This window comes from Zingiber officinale, chromosome 10A (assembly GCF_018446385.1).
Source record: "Zingiber officinale cultivar Zhangliang chromosome 10A, Zo_v1.1, whole genome shotgun sequence".
In the NCBI taxonomy this organism is placed as follows: domain Eukaryota; kingdom Viridiplantae; phylum Streptophyta; class Magnoliopsida; order Zingiberales; family Zingiberaceae; genus Zingiber; species Zingiber officinale.
The window spans coordinates 50,426,667-50,437,802 of record NC_056004.1 but is presented as its reverse complement, the minus strand read 5'-3'; the positions used below and the strand labels follow the sequence as shown (position 1 = coordinate 50,437,802).

Below are 11,136 nucleotides of genomic sequence, written 5' to 3'. Positions count from 1 at the left end.
GCATCTATTATCAGCTCATAGATAATAATAAATGCAGGACTATAATAATAGATGTGAGACTAAAGGTTCTACACATACAAGGTCTACATCCAACAACCGAATCCAATAAACCTAAGTTATATCACTTTAAAAGATTCAGAACGTATTCACATATGTAATTTACAAATAAGCACACCTAATAAGGATAATTATATTCAATATATTTGTATAATATTACAACATGAAATCGACCAAATCAGGATCAATGGCCTCCGGAATGCTTCTATCCAACGCGGCACTTGGTAGGGAATCAACAATATTGTTGGCAAAATTGAGATGATCTTCATATGTTTTGCCATAGTAACTTTCATTATCGTCTTCATCCTTTGATTTCATGGGAAGAAGGACATGTCGATGGTGCATGAATTCCCAATTCCCTGTCTTCCAATCGAAAGTATAAAGTGGAAGAAATTTGCGACCATGATCTGCCACAAACTCTATGGCATCAAGCACAAACTCCATTTCTTTCCATGAGGTGTAGTACACAAAGCTCACTCGAGTCCACCCGGGTTTGATTCCTTCATAACCCTAGAGAAATTTTTTAATAAAAAATAAAAAAATAGTATGTAATAGTAATTTTTTAAAAATAGTATTTATATAATAATTTTTTTATTAATTGAAATAAATTGCTATGGATAACTGTATTCCTAATTTTTCCCGTCATTAAATTCTAACCATTTCGACGGCGGATTGGATGGCTTTGGAACGGCGGCGGTCGATGCCAAGCAGGCGTTGGCCGTAGGGCCCCGCACACGCGCACCCGCCGCGTCCCTGGATACCGAACAAGTCGTTGAGCAGCCGCGTGGTAAACCGACAGTGCAGGTGCCTGCCACGCGTTCCTTCTCCTCGAGCCTCCGGGTACACCAGGAACGACACGATGGGCTGCTGCGTCACCGCAGTCGCCGCCACGTCGGAGCCCAGTACCCACACCCTCCGGTTCGACGCCATCCTCCCCGACGTCCGATGGAGCATCCGCAGTTCCGCCCGCCGGATCGCAGGCCCCCCTGCCCACTCTTTCACCAGGAAAGCCGCCGCCGCCCGGATCTTCTGAACGATTGCCGGCGTCCCAGCATCCTCCCGCTCCTCCACCTCGCCGCAGTACACGGTCTCCTGCGAGCAAAGCTCATGCGTCGCATGGAAAGACATACATTAATGAAAATCAGCATGGTGACGTTCGGATCAGCACCTCGTCGTGGTTGCTGACGTAGAGGACGGTGCCGCCGCCGCTGGTGGATGGCGGCCCGCCTTTGATGCGGTAGAGAGCGTCGTTCATCACCAGAATGCCTGGACTGCCTGGGCCGCCTATGAACTTGTGAGGGCTCAGAAATATCGCATCGTAGCCGTCCTCTTCCCCTGTCCTCATCTCGATCTCCGCGTAAGGTCCGCTGACGCACATCGACATCAAGATTCAATTGTGCGCCACCCATTTAAAGAGAGAATCGAGTATAAAATTACTTGCAAGCGAAGTCGAAGCAGGCGTAGGCGCCGTGGCGGTGGAGCACGCGCGCGATGGCGCGCGTGTCAGAGTAAATCCCGGTGATATTGCTGCAGGCGGAGAAGGAGCCAAGCTTAGGGCGTCCGACGAAGTCAGGAGACAGTAGAGAAGCCTCCAGGGCGGCCATATCTACCGCGCCGGCGTTGTCGAGGCCGATGTGGACCACTTCGGCGAGGCTCTCGCGCCAGGAGAGGAGGTTGGAGTGATGTTCGTGGGGGCCGACAAAGACTAGCCAGCGGTCGACGGGCGGCAGGTGCAGGAGAACTGAGGCGCGGAGCAGGGAGGGGATAGCGATGCCCATCACCTCCTGAAGGCGCTTGATGGCGGCGGTGGAACCGGTGCCGCAGAAGAGGAGGACGTCGTGGGGGCCGAGGGCACCTAGCCTCTGTTTGATGTAATGCTTAGCTTCGAGAAAGTGTTTGGTAGTGTGCAGGCCCACGTAGCTGTCGGTCGTGTGAGTATTGCCTACACTCTCCCGATCGAGGTTACAATTTGTAATTGACCGAGATCACGGAACGAGATTATAAATTACGATTTAGTTCTTCAAAATCATATCAATTAGAACTCGTACCGTAGAATGGAAGGACATGTAGGCGGAGGAATCCCTCGATGAATCCCAAGAATCTGCCGGAAGCCGTGTGATCCGAGTACGTAATCCGGCGGCGACCGAATGGAGTGTCGATCTCCGCCTCGCCGCCGATGATCTGCGACCGTATCCACTGGAACCTACTCTCGTCGTCATCGCCGTCGTGATCATGATCCATCCAGGTGCGCAGGAGTTTGACCAGGTCAAGTTCGCTGCTGGCCGCGCGGTCGCCAACTTCGCCGCGATGTTGTTGCATTCCGGCATGCTCCGTCGGCGACTTGGGCAACTGTATAATCTCGGTCGACGAGGTCATTAGTGCGAAATGGAGAGAGCCGGAGAAGGGGCGTACGTCAAGCGAGGATTGCTAAATATATATAATTCAGGTTTGCATGGCAAAGCTGAATTAAATATATATAGAAGTAGAAAAATAATGCGAAACACAACTCCGTGTTAGAACGGTTTATTAATGGTTCGTTAATATATATTATTGGCCAAGACGTGGCGCGTACGAATGGGTTTATTAATTGTTTGAGACAATGTGCAGCATGCAGTAAGTTTCCTCCTCCTTCCTCAACTTTCGATACCCATTCTCCCTTGCCTGTTTCATCTTCTCCTCCCGCTGTACTTGACTTATGGTACACTTAAATTTCATCTTACTTCAATGAAGATAGAGTGGATTTAATTCCGTCAGAAAGTTGAGTCGGATGAAGGTGGATTTTGATGGACGGGAAGTTGACGGAAAGTCGCTGAAGCATTGGATCTACCTGGTACCCCCCTGGAAAGGTTCGCACGGGCGGCTGACGAAGAAAGATGACCAGGACGATGACGCTGTCGCTCTGCGCACACTCAGACGAGCCCACGAGTCGTTAGAGACCAGAAACCAAGGAAAAAGTCCCCGGGTCAGGCCCTCCAATGCTCAAGTCAGGTACTTTTTCCCCAGAAATCACTGAGAAATGACGAAAAGTAAAGACTAGTGAGAAATGACGAGTGAGCGTCCCTGCATAAGGGACAAAACATCCCTTTTTATACTGCAACGGATGTCTCTGGGACCTGACGAGTGTCAGGGAATGTCGGCTGTCAGGCTTTGTCTGGCGGTGACTGACACGTGGCTCTTCCTAATAGGCTGGCGGCAAAACCAAAGGCGTAGCGAGTCCCAACTGTTAGCATATTCCCTGAAACATTGATTGTTCTCTGACATTTTCTGACAAACGGTTACGATTCCTTGGCTTGTTTGTCCTGTAGTGCCTAAGCGCTAGGTCTACATCATGACCTCCTTCGATCCACTGCTATCCATGGCTTGTACGTTTCGACCTACCCGACCGGTCTATTTCCTGACCTGCATTGGTCTACTGTTATCCTTGGCTTGTACGTCCCGACCTGCACGCCAGGTCTGTTTCCCTACCTGCTTATGTCCACCGCTATCCTTAGCTTGTATGTCCCGACCTGAACATCAGGTATGTTTCCCGACCTGCTTTCATTTACCATTATCATTGGCTTGTACGTCCCGACCTGCACGCCAGGTCTATTTCCCGACCTGCTTCTGTTTACCGTTATACTTGGCTCGTACGTCCCGACCTACACGTTAGATCTGCTTCCCGACCTGCTTCTGTTCACCGTTATCCTTGGCTCGTACGTCCCGACCTGTACGCTAGGTCTATTTCCCGACCTGCTTCTGTTTACCATTATCCTTGGCTCGTACATCCCGACCCGTACGCTAGGTCTATTTCCTGACCTGCTTCTGTTTACTGTTATCCTTGGCTCGTACGTCCCGACCTGTGCGACAGGTCTATTTCTCGACCTGCTTCTGGTTAACGTTATCCTTGGCTCGTACGCCCCGACCTGTGCGCTAGGTATGTTCCCAACCTGCTTCTGTTTACCGTTATCCTTGGCTTGTACGTCCTGACCTATACGCCAGGTCTGTTCCCGACCTGCTTCTGTTTACCGTTATCCTTGGCTCGTACGTCCCGACCTGTGCGTCAGGTCTGTTTATTCTACACCCAGGGCCTTCTTTCCTTTACCTTGGCTCGTGGGTTCAATCCTCACCTGTACCTGGTCCATGGGCTCTGTCTTTGACCGCTATCAGGGCGGGCCCTTGTCCTACTTATACTCCTATCCTTTGATCGCCCCGTCAATTGAGACTTTGACCCAGGCCACGTAAGTTTGACTTCTGACCCCCACATAAGCCTGACTTCTGACCTTCACGTAAACTTGACTTCTGACCTCCATGTAAGTTTGACTTCTGACCTCCACGTAAGCCTGACTTCTGACCTCCACGTAAACTTGACTTCTGACCACCTCATCTTACAGACCCCACGAACATGCACCGTTTCACAAGCCTCCCCCTCAAGTCTAGTCGAAGGAGGATCTAGTCCGACTGACTAGACCCATGTCCTTGAGTTACCTGACCTGGCTCCCGCATCCTCCGCCGACCTGTCTTCCCTCCGTATTCTACAAAGTTTCCCTCCATCCTGGGAGATAAACGGGCTCCTTCTAAGCGTGTGATGACTCCTCAACTTCCGAGCGTACTCTTTCCTCATAAATGTCACACGGTTCTCCAAGCATCAACCCAAATTCCAAGGAAATCCCTTCACCTTCTCCTTCCTTATAAAAGGTCCGAGCCTCTCCTACCGCTTGCCAACACAGTATCTTGCTTTCATGGAACCTCCGACAGAACCTAGCGAACTGGCTTCTTTACTTCAGCAAACTTCCCATTTACTGGAGTTATCGGCTCAGAAAGAGGAAGCCTCGCTTCGGCAAATTGCCGCTCTAACGGAGTTACTGGCTCAAAAAGAAGAAATCCTGCTGGAGATGACTGAGAGCAGAGATCTTCAAGTGTCCCTTACACACGAAATGGAAAGCCTATGGCTGATCGCCAAATCCAGGACCCGAGCCGAAATCACCCTCAAGCTTAAAGCTCAATCGGACTTCCAGAGCCAGGTGCATTATATTATCTATTTGAAGATGAAGCATGAAGATGAGGTAACTCTCCTGAAAGAGGAAGGACGAATCAAAGACGAGACCATCGGGCAACTGAAACGCGCCATCGATCTTATTAAGGAAGATTTGACTAAAGTTCGGGCTCATCTGACTAGAAAGGATCAAGCCTCTGGCTCTGGTAGCCATGTAAACCCTTGAAAAATGTACCTCTGATTTAACGGAATAAAACCTGTTTTCTGCGTTTCACTCTTGGTGTAGCCCCACACTCTATTACTCGGGGTATCATCATGCTTTTATAGAACACCTGCATTTCTATAATATTTCTAGGTAGCAAAAATAGTAAAGATATCTTGCTTACCCCATCTTCCTTTTACCTCATAACATATAAGCCCTTGGCCCAAGCGAACGAGACGCTTGATGATACGCCTGCGAAATTTCATATTTAGCAAGAACCCTTGAAATATGGCTTACTGACCAGTCTGACACGATGACTTGGCTTGCTGCATTCCGCGTCGGCGAATATAAGTACTAACCGAGAAAATCATTGCACCGACCGAGAAGGTCGTTGGTCGTGAGAGCATGCTCACTTATAACTCGCACTGGGGCGAGAGTCTGGGACAACCGACCTGAAAGGTCGTTGGGCGTGAGACCCTTACTCACTTATAACTCACACTGGGGCGAGAGTCTGGGACAACCGACCTGGAAGGTCATTGGGCGTGAGAGCCTTGCTCACTTATAACTCGCACTGGGGCGAGAGTCTGGAACAACCGACCTGGAAGGTCGTTGGGCGTGAGAGCCTTGCTCACTTATAACTCGCCTTTGAGGAGTGCAGGAACAACCGACTGGAGGTCGTTGGGCGTGAGCCTTGCTCACTTATAACTCGTGGGCGAGTGCAGACATGAGCAGGAAGGCTCACCTATAACTCGCCTTGGGGCGAGAGTGGGACAGTGCACACCGACACGGAAGGTGGTTGGGCGTGAGCCTTGCTCACTTATAACTCGTGAGGCGAGAGTGGGACGACCAACGGAAGGTCGTTGGGCGTGAGAGCCTTGCTCACTTATAACGCTGGGGGGAGTGCAGGACAATCGACCTGGAAGGTCGTTGGCGTGAGAGCCTTGCTCACTTATAACTCGCACTGGGGCGAGAGTCTGGGACAATCGACCTGGAAGGTCGTTGGGCGTGAGAGCCTTGCTTACTTATAACTCGCACTCGGGCGAGAGTTTGGGACAGCCGACCTGGAAGGTCATTGGGCGTGAGAGCCTTGCTCACTTATAACTCGCGCTGGGGCGAGAGTCTGGGACCCGACCTGGATATATATTGCCAACCCGGGGGGCATTCCCGACCAAGGTAGATATTGCCTACCTGGGGGTGTATTCCCGACCAGGGTTGATGTTGTCGACCTGGGGGTGTATCCCCGACCAGGTTTACTCGAGGAGTTTGCTTCAACTTCATCTGCAATCAAGAAATATACCATATCAGAGGCACTGTGAGGAAAATATATTAAAATCTTACTCAGTCCCTGCCTCCCCACATTCGAATTTCTTCCCGCCACTTTTCTTCGCCGCTTCCCGATAAAATCGCGTGGTAAGTATTTCCGTACACCCGCTTTATCTCATGATTTCCTTATCACATCCATCATTAATACATTTCATAAGGGATCGACACCTGTCCCACGCCTTTATTGCTTACGCCGTATGACGTCGCCGACTCCCCTCTACACGCCTTCCCAGAGGAGCATGTCGTTCTGTGATCGGAAGGTTTTTGGCGCTTTACCCAAAAATATACTCGACACATCTTTTCGATATTCCCTAGGAAAACCCTCTTTATAAGCCCTAAAGGCAGCCCACCGTTGTTGCCTTGAGCGCTTCGACTGCCTTCGTCTTCTTGTTGTTTTGCCGTCTCTAGTGTCTCAACCCTTCCCCTTTTAAACTCTTCACGCCTGGTGCTCTTCTTCTTCTCAACTGACCTCTTCTCCAACCTCCCCCACCTTACTAATGGCTGACGGTAAGACCACCCTTTGGTATTCGTGCTTCATTTCTAACATACATGATCATGACCTATCTGTGATTCGGTCTGACCTGCGACTTAGTAATGCTTATGAACTTAGAGTTCCTGCACCCCATGAACACCCCGCGAACCCTCCTGAAGGCTTCATAACTGTTTTTAGAGACCAGATTTTAGGAGGTCTTCGGTTTCCTATACCTCCATTCATCTCCTTATTGAGCCGCTACTTTGGTATCTCCACCTCTCAATTTGCTCCCAACTTTTTTAGGGTTGTATGCGACACTGTCATCCTATGTCGAATATACCAGATTCCCCTGTCCGCTCAGCTCTTCCATCATTTTTATTCTTTCAAACGCTCGGAACCGGGAGTTTTTATGGTACAGGCTAGGCCTGGTTTTAAGTTCTTTTCTGACATGCCCTCTTCCAACAAGGGGTGGAAGTCACGCTTCTTCTTTATTAGATTACCTACATCTTCACCCTTGGTCGAATCGACCCCTTGGCGCTCTGATATTCCCTCCAACCTTCCTGTACATCACCATCAGCCTTCCTGCGACGTCGCTTCGAAAAAATTTCAAGGAGTAAGCGTTCGCTTGTCTATACTGTTGGTGCGGTTAGCACTAACGATTTAACCCAGGTTTTGATGAATGACAAATAGGTTAAGTTAGTTTTGTTGTTGTCTGACACTTTGATCGAGTGTGCAGGAGAAGTCCAGACAGGTTGACGGGCTGACCGGATGTCTGGCACGAAGTCCAGCTAGGTCGTGATGCTGGATAGTGGCGAAGTCAAGCGGGTTGACGGGCTGACCGGACGCTTGGCGAGAAGTCCGCTAGGTCGACGGGCTGACGGATAGTTGGCGAGAAGTCCAAGAGGTCGAGGGCGGCCGGACGCGCAGCAAGAAGTCGAAGCAATTGACGGCCGGCGTCTGGCGGTAAGTGAGGTAAGTCACCGGAGGGAGTGAGGGGGCGTTCGGGAAGGGGCATTAGGCGTCGATCCGGCTTAGATCCATTTCGGATGTCTAAGTCGAGATCGTGACTAGATTCCGTCTCGGAAAGACGGAATCTAAGTCATACTCTTTTATCCACTGTTGAACTTTAACTGCTAACAATATGTTTTACAGGATGTATATTTACCTCGGACTAACTTTGTTTTGCGGGAAAAGTTTTGAAATAAGGTGGTCGGCGCCGAAGGATCCGGCGCCGAGCAGTCTATCCAGCCAGTCGTCGCCACGTGGAGCATCTCGGTTTGAGATTCGTCACATTCCGGCGCCGGAAGGAATCCAGCGCCGAAGCATATAAAAAAGCCCAGGGGAGCTTCAAATCAAACAATCAATCGAGAACTCTTCTCTGCTGGTCTTCTTTCGCGTTCGATCGGCGACGACAAAGCTCCGACACTACGCTCCGGTCTTTTCCCTTTTTGTCGGTATTTGTTTTCAGTTTTCATTAGCATTCCCTGTACGGTTCTTTTGTAATTATCATTTCGAATTGCTAGTGATTGCCCAACGAAAGTGGTCAAGGACCACGAGCCTTCGAGTAGGAGTCGTCACAGGCTCCGAACGAAGTAAAAAACATCTGTGTCTATTTTACTTTTCCGCTGCGTTTATACTCTAAGTTTTCGAATCGATATTCACCCCCCCTCTATCGAATCTAACGGTCCTACATATACTACCACTGGAAGGCTTTTTGTATTTGTTCGGGCTCAGCCCAGTTCAGGCGGAGATAGGGGCTCCGTTATGTAAGACCCCGTTTTCCTCTTTGCTATTTTTCGCTAACTGAGGTATTTTTCTTTCCCTTTGCAGAAGCTGCCATGCTCCGAGCGTATTCCTCATATATGAAACACCAATCTTTCACCGTTTTGAAAGCTTTAAGTGCGGAACTTAAGCAGGGCTTAACGGTCTCTTCCTGGTCTGCCCCTACTACCTCACAGACGGTTCCGTCCGCCTCACAACCTGCTCCACCGGCCCCATCTCAGGAGGAAGCTTCCTCGGTTCTTCCCCTGGACGTGGCTCCTGTAGAAGACCTAGCCACTGTGGAGCAGGTCGAGGAAGAGCGAGCCGCATCTCCCCCGCCGGCCCAACGTCTAAGGCTCCAGTGCAAGAGGAAGAGGGTCACTCCATCGACTTAAGTGTCACCTCCACCGCTTCCTTCTGGCCGCCGCCCATCAACCACCTCTCGATCTTCGAAGGCCAAGACCGTTACCCTCGACTGGGAAGGGGCTTTGGGATTAGAGGTTCCCATTCTGTCGCCTCAAATATCAGCCCCAACCCCCGGTCGGGCTATAACTCCCGAGCATGCCTCTTTTCCTGCTTAGGCCTCCTCTCCCGGGCAGCTACCCCTTCCCTTAACGAACCATCCCGGGAGTTCTGCAATCCTATCTGCCTCCCTTCTGTTAGCCGCTCCGGCCTCTACTTCTCGATCTCGGGAGAAAATTCACAAGAAGTATGCCTTTACTGACTCTTGGCGCCTGCCTTCTTCTATAGAGTCCGGCGCCGCTGAAGAAACTACAGGAGAGGCTCCTCTCCCTATTGCCCTGGTTGAACTACAGGGCGATTTAGCGACCTCCTGGCGATCCGGCAATCGGAAGTTTTGGAAAAATCCTCCGATGGAGGGGCTGGATCAAGCTGCCAGATAGTTTCCATAAGTTTTCTTTTATCAAGGCTCCTCTGCTGGAATCTCTTATAATTTTTCTTCCTATATCTAACGCATGCCTGTTCTGCCAACCTCAGTGGCATTCAGTACGCCTCCCTCTTACAGAGGGAGAATGAAGTGTTAAAGGCTCATCTTGAGGAGTTGGAGTTGTCGCTAACTCCCTGCGATCCCCTCAACCCGACCCCTGGGGATTTAGCGAGTTATCTTCGATTGATTGGGGAGTCTGCAGAGTCTGCCCGTAACATTTCCCATGCGGCTTTTGACAAGATAAAGACCTTCGAAGCAGCTCTGCAGAAAAGCGAGTCCAAATTAGCTTCTGAGGCGGAGAGGTGTCGCTCTTTGGTGGTGGAGCTGGATGCAAAGGACGCCCGGTTGACGAGTCTGCAAGAAACCCGGGAGGCTCTTCAGAAGACTTTAATTGATGTCCAGGGTCAACTGGCCTCCAATTCAGACCGGGAGAAGGCCCTTCACAGTCAGTGGGAGGCCAGCCAAGCGACCCTTAAATCAATGCAGGCCGACCTTTTGAAAGCTCAAGAGAATGTTTCCCAGGGTCAACAAGATTTGACTTTGGCCCGAGCTGATGCGGAGAAAGCCAGAGCTGATACGGAGAAGGCCCGGGCAGAGTTGACAGATTACCAGGCGGGAGAAGTGAGTCGTCTACGAGCATACATGCGAGCTTATGTCACCTCCCCCTTCTTCTTGAAGAAAATCAGGGGTCTAATGAATCTCATGCTATGCTGTGGTGCGGCTGGCGGAGCTCGACAAATGTTTGAGCAGGATCTGCTTCGCACTGCTCCCTCAGAAGATTTCTTAGATACTTCCCGCCTAATGAACGAGCTCCCGGACGGGTCACTTCCTTCCTTCAGAGATGATGATGACCTATTCCTCCTCCCAGAGCCTCCTACTGACGCTGCGCCTTGCCCCCCTGAGCCTCCTACTGACAATGATCCTTGATGTGGCATTATATACTACACTTTAATGTAAACATGAAGCTGTCAAACTTTCGCTTTGCTTGTAATTTCGAACTTGAATTTACTTTGGCCTGTTTAATCTTCCTATGATATGACCTGACCACTGGCTTTCGATTTTCTCTTATAGTATATCAACTTTCTTATAGTATGTTCACCCTTTTATCAATTGCCTCGTGTATGTACCGACTGATACGACCCTTGGCCCTGCGAATGTGTGATTTGGCCTTCTAGTTTAAGTCTTATTTGACCTCGGTCGAGAATCCCTTTTTTACCCCGACTTGTCTTCCTTGCCTTTTTCTGCTGACCGTTCAACTGAGCTTAACAAAGTGCCCTAGTCTGTGTTGATATCCTGACCTGCTTAGTTTGCCTTTTTCTGTTGACCGCCATGGCTCAGCCGTACCCCTGGCTTGTTCTTGCCTTTTTCTGCTGACCGCCATAGCTCAGCCATTCCTCCTGGTA

At 50.2% G+C, this 11,136-nt stretch overlaps 1 protein-coding gene across 1 annotated transcript; it reads right to left on the bottom strand.

Moving 5' to 3' along the window:
- Positions 1 to 213: 213 nt before the first annotated feature.
- On the bottom strand, positions 214 to 2,433 carry LOC122026655 (probable cysteine desulfurase). Its single transcript, XM_042585386.1, has 5 exons — positions 2,106 to 2,433; positions 1,495 to 1,999; positions 1,226 to 1,424; positions 715 to 1,149; positions 214 to 567 (listed from the first exon to the last, which is right to left on the bottom strand). Exons 1-5 carry the CDS (start codon positions 2,431 to 2,433, stop codon positions 214 to 216), a joined length of 1,821 nt encoding a protein of 606 aa, XP_042441320.1.
- Between the last annotated feature and the right edge of the window lie 8,703 nt (positions 2,434 to 11,136).

What these genes read in the sequence shown, in the direction of transcription:
- LOC122026655 (XM_042585386.1), bottom strand. Translation starts at nt 2,433, where the DNA reads ATGACCTCGTCGACCGAGATTATACAGTTGCCCAAGTCGCCGACGGAG. An exon ending in ACATGTCCTTCCATTCTACG is followed by an intron (nt 2,000 to 2,105) that starts GTACGAGTTCTA and finishes GGGAGAGTGTAG; the next exon opens with GCAATACTCACACGACCGAC. An exon ending in ACGTCAGCAACCACGACGAG is followed by an intron (nt 1,150 to 1,225) that starts GTGCTGATCCGA and finishes CTTTGCTCGCAG; the next exon opens with GAGACCGTGTACTGCGGCGA.